Here is a 21,362-nt window from a genome sequence, read left to right as displayed (position 1 = left end):
CTCCTTGTATATCGAACGAGTAAATATTATTGTAGTAAAAGTCGTACAAATAAAACTCACATACCTATAATGATTGATATATATTATCTCACATCACTTACGACTGTCTTATCAGTAACTTTCCTAATACCTTATACTTACAATCTCTTACGGTCTGTCATTATTCCTTAGCCAGCAATTGTGAAAATGTTCTTTGAAAGTTTCCTCTAACTCTAACGCGTGCAATTTCTTAACTTCTTCGTTCAACTTATGTCGTAGTATACGCGCCAATTTGAATTTTCGCTTGCTTGAAAAATTTGGCACGAATTTTACCAAAATTATATTTAAGTTATAAGCATGCATATTTTCATGTTAACTTCTTTGGTCAAATAGTTCTACTTTACAATATTTGAAGCTTATTAAAAATAATAAAACACCTCCGGCTGTAGAATGTCATGACGCAAGCAACCAGTAGTCTACTGTAGAGAAAGGAACCTACTTACTAAGCGCGGGGTTACTAAAAAACAGCCTTTTGTTTTGGGACTTTAATTCAACTGTTTGGCGAAAACTTCTTAAGGTGCTTAATTTATTGGTTAGACAATTATTTGGTTATAACAATGAAAAAAAAATCTTCATAAAATTCCAAAATCAATAGAGTTAAGTTTATGATACGAGGCCATTTTTGGTATTAACTGTCGCACTCTAAATCCATTATGAGTGACTAAGGTAAGACCTTAGTATTTAATAAGTATGAGTGATCTTTACTAAGGGATGCTTTAAATAATTGAGCACAGCTTTTAGTTTAAGTTAAATTTAAAATGAAACAGGGTATTTCTGAAGTGTACTCTACCATGCAAACAGGAACAAACTTCTGTTTTAAGAGTACTTTAACAGTTAGAAGAGTCTTACCATTGTACTTGATATAATTTTACATTAGATCCGTATTGTTTGGATTGGTTGTGTTGAAGGTTTTTTTTAAACTGTCACACGGCAAAGTGGATAGTATAACAGCACGGTGTATATTATTACTAGCTTTTTTTTATATGATAAGGTGGCAAACGAGCGAGCGGCCACCTGAAATCGCAGAAATAGCGAAGTGACCGTTGCCCATAGACATACGCAATTGCATATGCGTTGCCTACCTTTCATCGACGGAGTAAAGGATTCACAGAAAGAAAACATTTCCATGCATCCTCTCATCCGGAAAATCCACTTCCACTTCCCATCCTTTCCTTATAATAAAAAGGGTAGGAAGGGAAAGAGGACTAAATTAGGCCTCCGGGACGCAAGCTTTTGCCGGTGATTGGATTATAAAAAAATAATAGCCTATGTGTTCTTCCAGACTACGGTCTATGGACTAAGATCAGTTAATCCGGTACGGAGATACCTTGTAACAAATAGCTATTCAAGTATATTTTGAAATTTGGCATAGATGTAGAACATATCCTGGAAGAAAACATAGACTACTGATTAAGTTATTTTTATTTCACGCGGACGAAGTCGCAAGACAGCTAGTATTAGGGTATTTGTGATATTATCTTCTTTATATATATAAAAGAAAGTCGTGTTAGTTACATTATTTATAACTCAAGAACGGCTTTACCGATATGGTTGAAAATTGGTGAGGAGGTAGCTTAGAGCCAGGAGACGGATATAGGATACTATTTATTCATTTTTTTTTCGAATTTATGCCTTGAAGAGCTGCCTCTTATTTAAATTACTAATATTATAAATGCGAATGTTTAGATGGATGTCATGTGGATGGATGGATGGGTGTTTGAAGATATCTCTAAAACTGCTAAACGGATCTCGATTACATTTGGCATTCGTGTAGAACATAGTATGAAAGATTAAATAGGCTACACTAATTAAGTTGTTTTATATATCCACGCATACGGAGTTACGGGCGACAGCTAGTTAAAAATAAAATATTCGCTCGTGCGAATAGCGCGTATCTTTTATGCAAAAGTATGTGAAACACTCAAAGGAATAACCTGTCAGATGTCACACAAACTCCAATAACTTTTCAATATGTTCTGACGATGGCCACAACACGTGAGAAAATTAATTAACTTATATAATCTGTTTTATAAATTAAAATTTTTAACGGCGTGAAAGGTTAATTCGATTTACACCCACTCATTGCGCACTTCATTTATCAAAGGAAACAACGGAGTACTTCATCACCAACGTTAATTAAGTATTGTGGAGCGGCGAATAGTATTACTAGGAAAATTCTGTTACCAGCAGAGTCAAACTACTTCAATTCGTCTGTTCACTAACTACTATTTATAAACTACTAGCTGTCACCCGCGACTCCGTCTAAATGGCATTAAAACAATATTAAATTCTTAGCCTATGTGAATGATACCTCATTTGTCAAAATAGTTCTGTGGGTCTACCACGAATATTCGTGACAATCATCTTGGTCAATAATGAATAATGAATGAATAGAATGAGATTTTTGGTGTACTTAAAGCCCGGGGATGCATAAACTTTAATAGAAATTTTGTCGATGACGATACTGATGATTGTCACAAGTATTCGTGCTAGGCTCACAGTTGTTTTAGTTACAGGCGGTCATAACTTTACACTTATGCATGATATTACGCCTTTTTGAATATTTTTTGAACAAAATTTGCTTTTTTATAATTACATATAATGTCCTTTTATCATCATATCCCTGGCTTTATCCAACTCATGTAGGCACGACGTAGTAGATTTTATAAACCTTAAATTTTGGTTTACTTGGAAGAACAAAAAAAAAATTAAACTACTAAAATTTAAGATGAAATCATTTTTCATAATTTCAAGTTCTAATAATCTAGATTAAGGGCAGATTTAAGTAATAAATTATCTCCTGTTCCATCATTCTTGTCCACTAAAATGAAAAGTTTTCAACAAAAGCTGATTGTCTTTACAAGAGATTTACAATTTTCCTCATTAACGTGCGCAATGAAAGTTAACAGAATTGTTTAAAAGCTTTTATAAAGTAAACGATGTCTTTAAGTAATATTTTCATTCTTTATTATCAATAACATTTTATAAAACCATGTTAGTTCCTGGACTTTGAACCTTTGTTAGGAGTCACTTGGTCATTCTGATTATGCGCGTATTAGTTGATTTCACACATATCTTTAAATTTCTTGTAGATATGTGCAGGTTGCATCACTGAACATATGAAAGTGGCTGTCGCCCGCGACTCTGTCAGCGCGGAATTAAAAAAAGTTATTAAGTAGTTTATGTGGTTTAGACTACGTTCTACGTTTATGCCAAATTTCAGCAAGATCCGTTCAGCTATGTCGGAGATACCTTCAAACAAACATCCATCCATCCATACATTCCTGTAATCATTTGAATTTATACTATTAGTAAGATATAGTCGAACCTGGACAAGCGTCTTAATGACTGTCATATTTTCTAGCCTATAGAGGTTTCTCTCTAAGCCGTATTTTTCGCTTTTGGTGGTCGTCAGAACCGAACAATGACTCTCTCTTTTACAGGTTTCTTAATATACTTAATACAAAATTGACATGAACTCTACTTGAATTATATGAAACATTCCAAGGAAAATAAAAATAACTTTTGAGAGTTTCTTTGAAACTCGAGTAAGGTATCATTAACCTAACCTAAAGTTCTAACAGCAAGCTTAACCATAGTCGCAATAACAGCCTACGTCGCTAGCCAACATGAATAGGCATAATGCTTAGTTGGGCCATAATCTTCAGTACCAACGTAAGCTAGTTAGTAACTCAACTTCATTCGTACGTTAGGGCCTATTTCCACTGGTGGGCGGGAACTGCTATATAAAATGCGGTCACGCGTGTCCAGCTGTATTGGAAAAACAATCTGACATTTACGTATAGTAAAAATATATATTAATCCAACATTCAAAAAAGACATTCCTCGAGTTGTCAATTTAACGTCTTATCTGACTAATATTACAGATATGTATGGATGGATGTTTCTTAGAAGGTATGTCTAGGACGACTTAACGGATCTCGGTGAAATTTGTCATAGATGTAGAACCCAGTCTCGAGGTACACACAGGCTACTAAGTTTTATTATGATTCCGCGCGAACGGAGTCGCGGGCTACAGCAAGTAAATTACGGCAACAACGACGACAAATAAATATGCACTGCTTGATAGTTAATCTAAGATAGAAACACAATAAACAAAAATATATCTGACGTAACTTTATTTTGTTCCAAATAACAGGATATTGAATTCTCCATACTAATTTTAACAGTGGTAGAGCCCGCTTTAACATCTTCGCACGAATTGGCCCGGCTCGTCCGGTGAAGTACCACGACCACACAGAAGACAGGCGTGAAGTAGAAGCAATTCTGCGTTTCGTCTGATGAGTGTGCGTCCCGGAGGCCTAATTTAGTCCTCTTTTCCTTCCCACCCTTTTTCTTATAAGGAAAGGATGGGAAGTGGAAGTGGACTTTCCGGATGAGAGGATGCATGGAAAGGGAAGATATTTTCTTTCTGTGCATCCTCTCCTCCGTCGATTTAAGGTAGGCAACGCATATGCAATTGTGTATGTCTACGGGCAACGGTCACTTCGCTATTTCAGCGATTTCAGGTGGCCGCTCGCTCGTTTGCCGCCTTATAATATAAAAAAAAACTAAGATGCTGGTCATGGAAATAGGACAGCGTTGGACTTAGAGTAACATAATAAAACACATAATCGTTCATTAATTTTATTATTTAACTATCATTAATAATTTATATTTAGAACTTAATGTAAACAGTTTTATATACAGATAAAATGATAAATTATCACGTAGGTAAAAATAATACTGAATATCCTATTATTAAAGTTATATAAATATTTAATGTATTCAATAAGGGTAAAGTTGTCGCAAACAAAATCAAAGTTTTTGATAATGTTAATGAATCATTAAATGTTATAAGTAATACTAAAGTTGTGATACTATTTGAAGGTAGTTGGATACGTTTAGCACCAGCGTGGAGTTCAGCAAGACTTTCTTCTGGAACAAAGGTGAATATTAGTGATGGAGACAAAATTGTACATCTAAACCACTGGTTTCCAAACTTATTTTGTCTGCTGCCCAATTTGAGAATATTTTTTTAGCGCTCCCATATTTTCAACTTCAAATTAAATTAATTAATTATTGTGACCTATGTATGTATATTAACGGAGAATTCTAAACGAAACTTTTACTATAACCGGCAACTTGAGACCTGCAGCGCGAACAAGGGGGCGTTATCGCCCACTTTCTGAAAGACTGATCTGAACCAACTGCTTGTATCCGGTTGAAGCCTCCAATAATAAATATCCTAACTTAGCATAAACCTACGTAACTCTTAAGCATTATAGGTACTCCAAAAGCTACAGTAAACTTTGCTGTAGCATTGTTAGTGTACAATAATACATTCCCTAGTTTAAATAGTCGTACGTGGTGAAAAGGAGTTTAAAGGTACTATCGCAAGACAAAGCAAATCCCCAACCAATGGACGCGTACCTTTAGTTCTTTAGTTACTCTCTTAAGCTTGATAAAAGAGTTGTTACAAAATAAATCTATTATTAGCTGACATTACTGAATTTTCTGCGTATTAGTTTTAGTATTTTCTACACATATTTATTCCTGGAATATTCTGATTGAGATACTCGTAGAATGGCAATCCTCGTGCTCGAGTTAGTGACCGAGTTAGAAGGAATGCACTAAGGATTAGTATTCAAGGCTGACCGCGGCAAAGTCACGGAAGCACAGAGCATTTCTAGGATGCCTATGTTGCGTGACCTAACTTTCATAACTAGCACCGGAAACTTTTAATGATCTCACTTTAACATAAAAATTCATATTTAACACACATAGAATCGAAATTAATAAAAAGGAAGAGAAAATACGTTATCTAGAAGGAACAGATAAAATTAAACGTAGTAAAAGTAAAAACAATGATTTTATCTCAACGTGGTTTTTAAATTGTGAATTTATTTTTCAAGTCTACTTTAAAGTGGACAATAGAAATGTTGGCTGTTGTTTTTATATTTGCCTCTTTGAATAAATCAAGTTGTCGCTAGACCGGCAATAAGAGATGCTAGAGTTTTTGTCGCACTATTCCAATGCTAATTTTACAGTCGCAGAGATTTTAAAGTGTTTGCAGTGAACACAACAAAGGACTAAGCTTGAGATATTTTTGTAAACTTTTTAATACAATGGACATAAATTTGTAGTTTAGAGGTTTTTAAATGAGCACTGATATCTGTAAACGGCTTCATAATTGACTAACAGGAAGAATTCTCTAAAGATGCTCGTCTGCCCCCTTCTGTTTTCTTAAACCTTGGGGTTAACTCCCAAGAATAAAGAATTCGTTGCCAATATTAGAGGAACAAAGAGAGAATAAAAATGAAAAGGATCGGACAATCATTAATGGTTCACGCTTGTAATTTTAGAGCCAACTTTTATAATTAAGTTTTATAAAGTAGCTACCGTGTTCGTTGAGCATTAGTTGAACGAATGATTGAACTAAAAGTGAATGATCTTTAATGTTTAATACCGTACCATTGAGCACATGTACGGCGACAGTGTGCGGTCGTGCGCCGCGTACTGCGCACGTGTAGTTGCCCGCGTCACTGCTATTGACACGTGCAAGTCGCAGCAGGCTGTCTGCACCGCCGGACACCTGTTCCGTCTTCACGCTGCAAACAAATATGTCTAGATGGTATAATACAATTTTAAAATAGAAATACTGGAGAAAATTGACCATTAATTTTTGAAATCAGAATTCATTACACACTACCAATTTTCCTTCTTAATAATGTAAATTTTTAGATGGATGGATGGTGTTTGTTTGAAGATAGCTCCGAAACGGTTGGACGGATCTCGATGAAATTTGGCATAAACATAGAACACAGTCTGGAAGAACACATAAGCTACTAATCATATTTTTTTTTAATTCCGCGCGGTTTCTTCTATACAAACAAAAGTCATGACACCAAAATTCTGACTGTATTTGTAGTTACTTTATCTGTATCATTTTCAAGCAATATTTAGCTAGCAAACTCTTCACTAATAAATCCAGTTAATTAAGTCCATCTTACATGTCCCCTTACCGTACAAAGAATGCTACATACAAAGAGGTATCTTACACTTAAGGTAGTTAACAAAGCAAACTTAAGATACCTGATGCCGCCTCTCGTAGTGTCGGCGTTGAGAGCTCTGCCCTCATGTATCCAGGTCAGCACAGTTGGTGTGTCGACATGTCTCGCACGACACACTAGCGCTAACGTCGACTCCGCTTCGTAGTACTTCTCAGACAGCGGCGCGCCGGCCTCGTCCACTACCCACACTTGTGGAGCTAAGTACCGAGATCAGTTTTAACTTTACTGAATATCCAAATGAAAAATCTGGAGAATATAGGTGACAAGATGAGAACGGATTTTAGACTATCGGTAACAAATTTCTACACAATTGACGGGCGTTTAGCAATATAAGAGTAAACATCGTTAACAGAAATTTAAAATTATTTTAATTTCATATTCAAGTGTAATAGCTCTTAGACATAATAGTCTTAAATTGGACTATGAGACATCTCATTTTATTATCTTACTAATATTATAAATGCGAATTGGATGGATAGTTGTTTGTTGGAAGGTTTCTCCAGAACAGCTGCATGGATCTCGCTGAAATTTGGAATATATGGACATAGCATGGAAGAGCTAAGTTTTATTTAAATCCGCTCAGACAGAGTCGCGGGAGACCGCTAAAGGGTACAAAATTATTAAGTGTAAACGTGTTTAAACAGGTTCTAAAATCCATAAAAATAAGTATTATGTATCAAAAGATCTTACTATTAACATGCAAGTAAATTCTGCTGACTCTAGGCGGATGTGTTGATATTTGACATTCATATATGCCCTCGTCATCAGGTTTGACCTCTTTGATGAGTAGCCTCCAATTGCCAGGATATCGCTTAGCGACCGTGACACGATTATCCGCTGCATACGTCACTGCACCCACAGTAAGCAGTTCCGGTAATTCTTCTTTACCTCTTCGACGTACCCAAGATACCTACAATTAAAAAGTTTTCATTATTATATCTAATATGTACTTAGCTGTTAATTTTATCTAATTTTAATTCATACGTGAGACAGAAGAAAAAATAAATTTATCGTTCTTAACTGATATATAACTGGTGGCGGCACCGACTAGTTTCAAGCCCTTCATCAGGATGGGTGGTACTGGTATTATTTCGCGGACGCGGCCCGTGAGTGGACGAATATACGTGAGTGTTTAGCCGTGTTTATATATCAGTTTAGTATAATGTCTCACAAAAGTTTGAATAATTTATCATTCTTATTTGTCTCAAGATTACAAACTGCTTGCTTAGACATAATATTATAGAACTTTATATGTTACAAATGTAGCTTCAGAAATTGCTATGAAAAATAATCAACGGTACATTGCCTGCAGTAAATACTCATCAAATATGTAAGCGCAATATATCTTTGCAAGGTCAGTGGAAGCCGATCCGAAAGAACTGGGTCGGCGACGATTCGAGCCGCAAGCCTTTTAAAAATCATACGTGTAATGGAGAAACCGAGCTTTTTATGTATCAGAAATAATTATTTTCGTACGCCACATTTATACTACGAATATCGTGACATAATAACAACGACATTTTTTTTAATTCTGCATTTCGTTTTATTAATCCTCTTTCCCATCTTATCTGGTTAAAGAATGGATAGAGGAAGTGGATATGTTCATATCCATATGGATATGAATAGGTCGGGATGGATACGGAAGTAGATATCCTTCTTTATCATGCAAATAAAACGATAAAAAATCAATTTGTTAACTCGTTCACGTACCCGACACGTCTTGCCGGTCCAAAGGTCTAACATCGACTGACGTCCCCTCTCTCCGGCATGTACTTATGGCGTGTACACTCGAGACAAACAACACTACGTTTATGCATACACTACACTTACCGTTTTATCCTGTAAAAGACTAATTCTACAATTCAAATAAGCGTCTTCACCGAGTTGAACAGTAATTTTAGTTACATTCCCTTTCGGTGTGTCTTCAAAATTTGGTCCATATTTTCTATCATGGTCAAAGTATGTGTTCTTAGCTGATACTACATGTGGTACCATATCAAGTATCAAGTTTGGTTGGTTCGTTATTGTTCTTCCTGAGTCTGTGACGTCAGATGTAGGTTGGGGGACTTTGAAGGATTTCGTACTATCTATTGTTGAGTTGCCCAGTTTTAGCATAACCGGTGCTGGGACCACGCCTGTACTTAGTACGTAGAATGAAGACACCGTATTGCTTTCAGTCGTTGTCGGATCTGTGGAAATAAATCTGATAGAGAATTCAACACTAAAGTATACTCTATGAACAAATCAATCAATTCAATTTATGTTTTTACAAATACGTTTAATGCGTGCTTGAGTTGCAATTCTTATCCATGTTCCTTTCCCAATCTTTTTTTCTAATTAAACATGGGAAGGAGAAGAATTTAGTGGAGGAAGGGAACGCATAGCAGGAGAAATATCCTCTCTATGTACATCCCATCCTCCGTCGATTAGACAACGCTTATTTATGGGCGGCGGTCGCTTTGTTATTACGGCGAATTCAGGTTGCTGCTTGCTTGTTTGCCAACTTATAATAAAAAATCATCAGAGTTAATATTTGATCGTTGATTTATTTATCTATAGAGAGAAATGAGTAATATTTGCAGAAACAGCGATCAATTGATTCTTTAGTAAAAGAATACTATACTTTGAACTTCTAATTACAAATTAAAATTAATATATTATAATAAAAGCTAAGCAGAGGAGACTAAAAACTAATTTCTCATACGATGTTCTTTTACTTGCCAAAATTAATTAAAGCTGCACGAGATGCTGACAAGGGTGGGCTTATTACAACTGCGGTCCACATTAATTTGAGTTACAAGATATGCTTACAAAATTGTACCTTTAGTTAGCTTAGATGTTAATTAGTTGACAAAATAAAGACTGAATATTATTTCTTTGTCAAATCTTTAATATTTAGTTGTTATTGTGAGGTTGATAAACCGTTGGTTTCTGAGACCAAAATCTCTATACAAAACATGTCGTCCCTGTCATTATCTTTGACAAAATTGAAATAGCAATATGTTTTGAAAATTTCGGTCTCAGAAACCCACTATATACGGTTATAACTTCACTTGAATATATATAATTGTTTACCTGTAGCGAATTGACATACGCCTATCTGTGTAAGAAGGAATATGCCCACACTCCACAACATAGCGCCTGAATAAGGCCGCGCCTCGCTCGGCCTCTCATAATCTGGAAATAAAAACATATAATAGTGACAAAGTCCCCAACAACATTGGTTGCACAAATGGCGCTTTATTGATGCAATACCACGACCACATAGAACACAGGTGTGAAATCCACGTTCCGAAGTGTTCGTGCCAGAGTATAAATTCTAGTTTTCTTCCCTACTAAGGAAAGGATGGTAAGGAAGTGGATTAAGTATAATCATCATCAGCTCACACCAATGAGAGATTTGGAGCCTACCCTAAATTAGGGGTGACTAGGTTATAGTCAACCACGCTGACCCAGTGCGGGTTGTTTGACATCACATATGTCTTTGATTTTCTTCGCAGATATGTGCAGGTTGCATCACGATGTTATCTTTCACGGTAAGAACGTCGGATAAATGTACATATGTAAATCGAAAAACACATTGGTACATGGATTCGAACCCAGGACCTTCATATTTCAAGTTAAATGAGCCATCGACCCTCATCCCCAAGTATAATACTAATATTATCGTAATAATTCTAATAAAGTCTCCTTTTCCATAAAATTCACGGCTTCATTCTTTATTCAGACTCTTTTATCAAAAAATCCGTTTCAAAGCTGAATAATCAGCCTATAATTACAAGTTTTAATACGAGCTCGAATATAAGATTTCTAATTGCCTTTACTTTGAGCGCTTCGTTGAATTCCCGGCGTCTTTTTTTGCCCTTTCTCGAGCAATGCAATTAACGTATAAAGAGAACTGAACAAATGATAGAAGTTATGGCGTTGAAAGGAATTTGACCCTTCTGTTCTTTTAGTAGATCTGTGTATTAAGTACCATACTATTAATGATACCTTTCATAGATTTAAAGTTAAGAAAAACATAGATGTTACTAGCCAATTGTAAATTACGTCAATTACTAACTGTACTAATTCAAGTATTATGTGTCGAAAAATTGCAGATTTTATAACTGTATAAAGCATTATATAATTTATAAGAAAGAAATAAATAATTTATCTATATTAACAAAATATGAGGGAAAATATTTTGACGTTTCTTGTTCCGGGTTATATAAATATATATAAGATAATTATTTTGTTTAGCTTTTTAGTTATATAATTTATCCAGAGATGTTGAGACGGAGCGATAATCTTAGTTCTAACTAATATTATAAATGCGAAAGTTTAGATGGTTGTTCGTTAGAACGTATCTTCATAACGACTGCATGCAACTCGCTGAAATTTGACATAGATGTAGAACATAGTCTGGAAGAACACATAGGCTACTTATTAAGTTTGTTTTTAATTCCACGTAGCCAGAGTCACGGGCGACAGCTAGTTTCATTCATATCTTTAAATATAGCTACATTTTATAATAAGTTGTTGTATGTAGTACTTAGGAAAAACTGTGAGTAGGAAATGTTCTACGACTAAAATAAAATACGGCCTCTTTACAGATTGTATATTAGAGTCACGTACCAAGTTGGTATTAAGTTGTCCATTAAGTTAAAACGCGGGCTCATTCCACTCAATAATAAACTTGATTTCTGCTTAACGCTGCTACGACTTTTTCAACAACTTGCAGGAAATATTTTTTTTGAGTATTGTATTTATTTAGAAATATTTATTTACAACTTTGTATATTAAAAAGTATTTAAAGGTTATTTTCCTTTTGTAGAAATATTCTTTATTTTATCTTATTTTAAAAATTACATTAAGTTCTTGAGATTTGTGTATGATTTTTTTATCTTTTGTTTTTCTGTAATTATGGAAAATGTACTAAAATAAGGTTCTTCATAGAACATATTGTGATCTTTATTTATTGAGAATAAAACAAAACACAAATGCCAATAAGTTTTTTTATTGCCAAAAAAAACACGACGTAATATTTTCTAAAATCATAATTTTGAAATGTTCATAAAAAATTATTTTCCGGATAGTGTTCCAAAATAATTTCCTACAAATTTTATTTCTATTTCATCTGCAAATGGGTAATTGCGACTTCGTGTTTTGGTGTACGCAACACGAATAGTTATGAGGTAAGGAAATAAAACGCTGCCGCAAAATTATTTAGGCTAGAATTCAGTTATTATGTGCCTGTTATGCGTCGGAGCATTATATGGTAGGTTGAGGTATTTAGGTCACATAGCTTGCTTGAATAATACATTTAAATAAATATATTGATATACATTACAAGGCTATTTAACATACAATTATCAAAAAAAGAAAAAAGTTACTAAGAAAGTCAAATAATTGTAAATTAAAATTTTGTTCGAAAGATTTTTGTAGTCGAGATTGCTATGTAAAGATTGGTAATGAGATATAATATATATTATAATAAATTGTTTTTAAGCTAATTTTATAGTTAATTAATTAAAAACTGGATAAGCATACGGTAAACTTACTTCTTACTTATATTATAAATCGGTATGTTTATATGGATGGATGTTTGTTTGTTAAATAATATCTCCAGAACCACTGACCGGATCTTGATGAAATTTGGCACAGATAAACAACATGGTTTGGAAGAACACATAGGCTACTAATTTTTATTTAAATCCGCGCAAATGAAGTCACAGGCGGCAGCTAAAATCAAACAATATAAAAATTATTTCCAAGCAAAACTAAGCAATCCAATGCGATATTCCTTGTATCTATAATAATATGTACATATTAAATTTACGCTTAGTTTACATTCAGCTTTGAACGCGTCGTGGTCAGCTGTGGTCGGAATCTTATTTACATAACAAATTTCAATGAAAATTTTAACGTAGTAAAAGATAAAATGTATAACAAGACTGGCTGTGCACAGCGACTCCGTCCGGGTGTTATTAAAATTCTTACGGTGAAGGAAAACATCGTGATGCAACCTGCACATATCTGAGAAATTCAAAGATATGTGTGAAGCCAACCAACCCGCACTTGGCCAGCGTGGTTGACTATGGCCTAGTCACCCCTAACTTAGTAGGCTCCCAGCCCCTCAGTGGAGACGTATAGTGAGCTGAATATTATGTTCTTCCAGGCTATGTTTTATATGTATCTCAAAATTCATCGAGATCCGTTCAGCAATTCAGGAGATACCTTCAAACAAACATCCATCCATCCATTTAAACATTCGCATTTACAATATTAGTTAGAAATACATTCTTTGTAGTCGATTTATTAGTGAATAAATAACTAAGCGTATATACAGCATGTTCAAACAGATATCGAATACATTGTAAAAACGGAAACGCAAGTAAAAGAAAACAAAGCCATCGCTAGTAAACTGGTAGCAACCGGAAATTTAATACTAGACTTTTATTTTCTTTGTTTCAATTTTAACAAGCCAATGTTTGTTATTGTACTAACTTTCCTATGTTGTAATCTGTACAGAAAAGATGGAACGTAAAGAATTAGTTCAGAAACTTACCATAGCAACATTTACATATTGTCAAACAAGGATATCTTACCCGTTGAGAGGCGCGTCTATTGTGGTTAGTTCTGTTAAAAAAATATAAAAGATGGGAAGTGGAAGTGGACTTTCCGGATAAGAGGATGCATGGGAAGGGAAAATATTTTCTTTCTGTACAGAAAGAAAATATTGCCGTGATGGGAGATGTACATCTCCTCCGTCGGTTAAAGGTAGGCAACGCATATGCAATTGCGTATGTCTATGGGCAACGGTCACTTCGCTATTTCAGTGATTTCAGCTCGCTCGTTTGTCACCTTATAATATTAAAAATATATAAAAGCTACATGGGCATACAAAACATAAAAGAAGAGAACACGACAGTTACAGTAAAATGGGTCCTAATTTTATTATACTTTTTGATATTGACAGGGTGGCGCTAGTAAGCTGTTATATTTTGTTTTACTTATGCCCACGGGTCGAGATATCCTTGTAGGTCTATACTAATTGGGAAACTAAATAATGTTGCACAATTAATATTTTTATTTCTCTTTTTTCTTTGGAAAATGAGAGAGATGACACTATGTTTTTTTTGAGTACAGTAGTATAAACCAACCAATTTTATCTATCTATTTTTGGATATGTAAATATTAGATCACCCTAATTTAGTAGGCGTTACGAAAACCTTTTCGATTCCGGACTTAACGAATAATGTGGGAATATTTTTACCACGTAACAGCTGGATACTTGTAATAATTTTAATATGAATTAAAAAATAAGATTTATTTTTTAAAGTGGACATTAAAATTGGTATTATAGATATTTAAAAGATATTTTGTTCTCGTTACTTTAATTTTGTTACCGAAAAATAGAGGTATAACACTTGAGAATGAAAAATACTGCAATATTTAAGCGTCTATAGTCTAATGGTTAAGAGTACGGATTTTCAATCACGTGGTCGGGGGCTCGAATCACGCAATTCGACTATTGTCGTAAACCATATCCTAGCACAAGCCTAGAGCTTCGTTGGAATGGTAAAAGAAATATTAGTAAATTTATTAAAAAAAATTGCTATTATTTAACAAAAAAAATGCTTCGAATAACTAGATCGACCTAGGCTCATATACTGGAGTGAGTAAGCGAACGCTTATTTAAGTCGTTCCCTATCCACCCTTTCTTATAAAGAAAGTATGAAAAGGGAAAGACGGCTAAGTAGTGGATTTCTCTTTCTGTCCGTCTCCTCCCCTGACGATTAAATATACGTAGCATAAGCGACCGCTGCAATTGCGGATGTCTATGGGTCAGCGGTCGCTTCGCTATTTCGGCGAATCCAGGTGGCCGCTTGCTCATTTACCGCCTTAAAAGATGGATGGCTTATTAGGATACACTTTATAATACAGTTTTTTTCGGTTAAATTAAAAAATAAAAAGAGAAACATCGAGATAATTTTTGAATTGTTTCCCAAAACATTTTTGGTCGTGTCACAAGTTTCCTAAAACTTGAACGACGCGACTTTAAAGAGAAAAGTTTGAAACAGAAGTTTGTTTTAAATACAAATGGTTATTTGCTTTAACAACGTACAAAGTCGTAAAGTTTTGGGACGTAACTAGTAGCCTGTACGTCGGAATGTTTAGAATATAAACCGCAGATTCCTCACATGTTCTAAATACGTGGAGATCTATTCTTGGTTTGATTTAAATTTATTTTAATTTATATTCTTAATTTAGAAGTATTCTTAAATTAAAGTGTCACCGAATTAAAACTGATATACAAATAATAATCACCCTTAACTTAGGGTAGGCTAGGAGCCCCTCGGTGGGGATGTATAGTGAGCTGATGATGATGATACAAATAATTAAATTTTTATAACCAAGTTTTTATAACCTTACCATTAAAATAATATTTCATGGTAAGAAAATAGTATAAACAAATTTTATTATTTATCGTGAGTTTCCGAGACCGAAATCTCCGTTTAAAACAAATTATTATCTTTATTTTACCACAGCTAAAAGGATTTATTAAAATAAAACTGTTTATTTTTGTATAGTATAGCTATCAGCTCACTATACGTCCCTGCTGAGGGACTCGGATCCTACCCTAAGTTAGGGGTGACTAGGTCATAGTTAACCGCGCTGGACAGTACGGGTCCATTTCCATTCCATTTCTCAGATATGTGCAGGTTGCATCACGGGCAATGTTTTCGTTCAACGTAATTAATAACATAGATACGAGACTATTCAATCAAATAGATTTGGTAAACACAAGTCTAATGGTCTACTAAGAGGTCGTAATGCGGAGGTAGGCTGAGGTAATAAATAACGTCCTTGGGGTTTCATAAATTTAATCTTTTGTCGACGAGGGAAATTATCTTGAATAACAAGGCGACATTGTAAATAAGCGGTCGGCCACGATTGATGAGACGAAACTTTTTGTCTTTGCCTTTATTTAATGTTTGACCTATATACTAAAATTTTCATCTCATTTATGTTATATAATTTTATTACTAAACAATTGTTTACATATGTATTGCAAACTTATGATTTAAAAAATCAATAAGCGTCAATAGCCTAATTGTTAAGGATACGGATTTCCGATCACGAGGTCGGGGGTTCGAAGCCATTCGACTATTGTCGTAAACCATATACTAGCACAAGCCTAGAGCTTAGTTGGAATGGTAAAAGAAATATTAGTAAATTTACAATATATGTATATATATACTTTAGTCACAATCAATTTAGCATTTAAATAGGAATATTTATGAATATAATCAAGTCAATTTAATTACAAACGCGTTAATTTAAATTTTATTTGTTAAAATCCATGCTTAAACTACAATTAATAGAATAATTAAAATACTATAATTTCTATTAGTCAGTGAAACAACAGCAAACTTCGGTAATGTAATAAAAATAATGACGATTTCAACTTTTTTTAATCTATTGAACATACTCGTATTTTCTATTTATAAGATGTCAGAAATATGTAGCTCCTAAATATAAATTATTTCAGTATCTCAAAGTTAATAACTAAAACCAAAAAGGAGTTAATATATCCTTAGTTATCTCGTATATTTCTCGTTTTTAAAAACTGCACACGAATGAGCAAAAAGTAGCTTTAAAATTTCGGTTTGATTCTTTTGCTTAATACAAAAGTTGCGTTGACGTCGGCGTCGCAATCTCTGGGATACTCTTTGCCGCTTTGATGTTTTACCATTCTTTACCCTAACTCCACTGTGCTGCAGCCAAAATTTGACACAAAGCTTTATTTCAACTTCATTTTTCAGTAGACAATGATTAATTATGTTTTGAATACCTTTCTGTTGTTATTCATGAGTTTATATGATTCGCCCGCGACTGCGTCCGGACAAAATAAACATATAATTAGTAGCCTTTATATTCTTCCCGGCTTTATTCTACATCTATGCTAAATTTCAGCAGGTTCCATGTAGCCGTTCCGGAGATACCTTCAAACAAACGTTACAACCAAACATTCATATCTTACTAAAAGGATGGATAGATGGATTGATGTTTGTTTGAAAGTAGTAGCTGCATATCACTGTAATTTGGCATAGTAGTAGAATAAAGTCTGGAAGAACACATAGGTTACTAATTACGTTTTTTTTAACTCCGTGCAGACGGAGTTGTCGGCGCTAACTAGATTATAATATTAGTTAAAATTGGAACTGTCTACGGTCGATAACTTACTTGAGCGATATTAGGTAGCCCTTCTTGTTTACTATATTGTAAAAATAATCAAAAATATTACGTCATATTTCCATATGTTTTATATGGAAGTTAGTATATCGTATAGCAATAAAAACTAAAACATTGAATAGCGAATAGCCGAATGATTCATACAGTTGCCTTTTTTCGTCAATATAGCGTTCGGAAACGTCTGATTTATGAGCATCGTAAAGACGGTGCCAGTTCGAGACGGACACAGACAAAAGGCATGTATGACTTAAACCTTTCTTCCACTAAGCGATAAACCGCGCGGTCGGCTACGCACAATAATCAACCTCATTGCGGACCTGTTTCCTATTCCCACTGCGCAACCGGTATATAAAAATGGCTAGTGGAAATAGAGTCTTATCTCATGCGTGCTAAAATACTTGGATTTCTTATGATAGATTTATTACAAAGCGTTTATAAAAAGCTTCCGAAAGCTATGATTTTGAACATAAAAGGCCAAAGCGAGCGAGAAATAAATTAAATGTCAAATTCAAAGCTTCATAGTATTGTATCCTAGTAGCTACTTAAGTTTACATCCTATTAGTAAAAGACAGTACAACTACTGTCTTTTTCATCGTTTTTTTTTTATATCTCCGTAGTCGCGTAAAATTTATGTAAATCCATTCAGGAATATCACCGGTTAAACGCATGCGTTGAAACACTATGAAAACATATTTTCATTCAGTTTTATTTCCTCATTTATTTTTAAATCCATAATACTGACTGGAAAGTTACTATTAACTTATTTTTTGTCTAAAAATGTATAATACATTTCATCCACTAATGCTTTTATCAAGAATTGGCAAATTGTTTACAAAGTTTCATATCGTGTATCGATCTTTTGTGACATTGCCCTTGACATCAACCGTCGTACAACAATTTGAGAGCGACGAACGCCGCAGATCCTATGACAGCTATAAAATATTTAACGATTATCAGACGTCTGCTCTATATGATAACTAGCGGTCGCCCGCGACTCTGTTCGCATAGTATTAACAAGAACATAATTAGTAGCCTATGTAGTCTTCCAGACTATTTTCGTTATGGATACCAAATTTCATGGAGATCTGTACAATCGTTCTGAAGATACATTCAAACAAACATCGATGCATCCATCTAAATATTGACATTTATTATATTAGTAAGAAGTAAGATAAATAGCATATAAATTATGTCATAAAGTTAATTCCATTTTATATAACTAAAACATGAACATAGACAATTACAAATATTAGCTATAAGTATATAGGATTTTATTTTATGGTGATTTTTTTGTTTGTTTTTTTTTTATATCATAAGGTAGCAAACGAGCGAGCGGCCACATGAAATCGCTGAAATAGCGAAGTGATCGTTGCCCATAGACATACGCAATTGCATATGCGTTGCCTACCTTTAATCGACGGAGGAGACGATGCACAGAAAGAAAACATTTTCCGTTTCCATGCATCCTCTCATCCGGAAAGTCCACTTCCACTTCTCTTCCTTTCCTTATAAGAAAAGGTCGGAAGGGTAAGTGGACTAAATTAGGCCTCCGGGACGCACACTCATCAGACGAAACGCGGAATTGCTTCCACTTCACGCCTGTCTTCTGTGTGGTCGTGGAAAACATTTTAGTTAAAAATAAACAGTAACCGTGAGTTTCGAAGACCAAAATCCTTGTTTAAAACATATTGTTATCTCTGTTTAAATACCTTAAACGCATTATTTTGTATCAATAGACTGAACAATACGATAAAGCGTAATCCAACTGTGGTAGTTTAGTCTAATTTACACACCCGATTAGCGTGCGGCATTTGTTTGTTAGTGGCTTTCTAGGTGTCGGTAGCGTAGATGTTAAGCACCCGACTTATCTGCAGATCCTAGTTCGATTCCATTTTTGTACTAAAGTGTTTTTCATATGATGCGCTTTTAACAGTGGTAGAGCCCGCTTTAACATCTTCGCACGAATTGGCCCGGCTCGCCCGGTGAAATACCACGACCACACAGAAGACAGGCGTAAGTGGAGGCAATTCCGCGTTTCGTCAGATGAGTGTGCGTCCCGGAGGCCTAATTTAGTCCTGGATGGGAAGTGGAAGTGGACTTTCCGGATGAGAGGATGCACGGAAAGGGAAAATATTTTATTTCTGTGCATTCTCTCTTCCGTCGATTAAAGGTAGGCAACGCATATGCAATTGCGTATGTCTATTGGCAACGGTCACTTCGCTATTTCAGATGGCCGCTCGCTCGTTTGCCACCTTATGATATAAAAAAAATCATTTGACCTTCATATGGCGAAGGAAAACATTGTACCTGCCTGAGAAATAATTCAAAGATATATGTGACGCAGACCCTAACCCGAAAGTCATAGAGTATGCGCCCTGCCCTTTAATGGGAACTCATACAATCTGATATTATAGAATGTTCGCTCTATAAATGTTTTACTCTCTGACAAAACTCTACGTAATATTAATATGAACTCAGTTTTATATACAGCGGGTTCGCTTATCTCACATGAGTCTGCAAATGTATTCGGCGGTGTGTCCTATATGCGAGATCATTACCTGTGCCACATGACTATGTGTTACTGCGCGGCTTTTACTGTATCACTTCGCAGGCGAATTACGTAAACTTAGGCTGTCGATACACTCGAGTAAAAGTTAAATCAGAATTTCATAAACAAATCTTTGCCGTTGCAAATCGTTGCCGGCCTTTAAGGAAATGGTATGCTCGCTTCTTCTTCTTTTAGCATGATTTAGCTACAGAGTGTTCAATGATTTGTAAATTGCACCGCTTAAATAACATTTGAAAAATCCTCCACTTTGATAATTTTTAAACATAGTATGTATTATTAAAATTGTAACTTATAAGCACCTTTTTAATAATAACCGTGGGTTTCTGACACTAAAATATCTGTATATATCATACTCTTATCCCAATCATTGTGTCTAAAAAGCAGAGATAAAATGTGTTAAACGGGGATTTTGATCTCAGGGTTAATCATTCATTTTAATTGAAAATATTATCGATATCGATGTAATTGCAAATGTATTGTGATGCAAAATAGATACTGGTATGTTCGTAAACAAAGTAGTCACCTCTGTTCAACAGCAACGATTTGTGATGCAGAAAATATCCATTCTCATAGGTCAACATAATTAGGTCAGATGTATATATAAAAATTATTATGCAAACTGACAAAATTAGAATAAAATATGTTATTTAAAACTTTGCATCAGAATCTATATATAAAAACTTGAAGAGCTTGTTCCTTAAACGTACACTCAAGGAAGACTATACTGTCTGCATTTGACAGACCAATTATCAATAAAGGCTATTGAAAAAACACTACTGCCTCACTCAGCGAGTTAAGTGGTTTCTAAGGGTAAGTGTAAATTTACTACGAAAAATACACTAAGCAACTGTTTTGTAAAATAATTGTCAAATGCTAGTAAGTATTGTAAAATAATTTTAAATATTATAAAATAATTGCCAAACGATAATAAGTATTGTAAAATAATTGCCAAATAATTTTAAATATTCTAAAACAATTGCCAAATGATTGTAAATATTATTAAATAATTGCCAAATGTATGTAAATTTTGTCATATTATTGCCAAGTTATTTTCAACGATTCCAAAGACTATTATATATCATATATATTAATCTTCTTCTTATAGGATAGCGTGCTGTCAAGACACGTGACCTACTGATATTTCGCGATAGAGTAACTCAGATCGCTCTATCTGGAAAGCCGAGGATTACGAGCGTCCATTGCCGCGGGCGAGCACGGAATCAGTTCATATTACTCCTTCTTATCATTGGTGCACTGTAGAATCATATAATGCAGTAACGTCTTAAGTATATATCTATACTAATATTATAAAGCGGAAGAGTTTGTTTGTTTGTTTATTTAAACGCGTTAATCTTAGGAACTACTGGGCCGATTTGAAAAATTCTTTTTTATTGGATAGTCCAATTATAGAGGAAGGCTTTAGGCTATATGACATTCCG

General features: G+C 34.5%; 1 protein-coding gene across 1 annotated transcript in view; it reads right to left on the bottom strand.

Annotated features, from left to right (window-relative positions):
* Positions 1-3,034: 3,034 nt before the first annotated feature.
* LOC106122313 (uncharacterized) overlaps positions 3,035-21,362 on the bottom strand; it is a 35,293-nt gene continuing 16,965 nt past the window's right edge. Inside the window, exons 2-8 of the mRNA XM_013318252.1 lie at positions 10,188-10,289; positions 8,943-9,301; positions 7,803-8,022; positions 7,135-7,309; positions 6,514-6,650; positions 4,850-4,977; positions 3,035-3,079 (exon numbers count right to left, since the gene is read on the bottom strand). Of these exons, the coding sequence (XP_013173706.1) occupies positions 3,035-3,079; positions 4,850-4,977; positions 6,514-6,650; positions 7,135-7,309; positions 7,803-8,022; positions 8,943-9,301; positions 10,188-10,248 (1,125 nt within the window). The 5' untranslated portion in view covers positions 10,249-10,289. The remainder of the gene's footprint in view (positions 3,080-4,849; positions 4,978-6,513; positions 6,651-7,134; positions 7,310-7,802; positions 8,023-8,942; positions 9,302-10,187; positions 10,290-21,362) is intronic.

The sequence above is a fragment of the Papilio xuthus genome, unplaced genomic scaffold, assembly GCF_000836235.2.
Source record: "Papilio xuthus unplaced genomic scaffold, Pxut_1.1 DF826923.1, whole genome shotgun sequence".
Classification (NCBI taxonomy): domain Eukaryota; kingdom Metazoa; phylum Arthropoda; class Insecta; order Lepidoptera; family Papilionidae; genus Papilio; species Papilio xuthus.
Note: the sequence above shows the minus strand (reverse complement) of the source record. Positions and strands in the feature narration are given on the sequence as shown.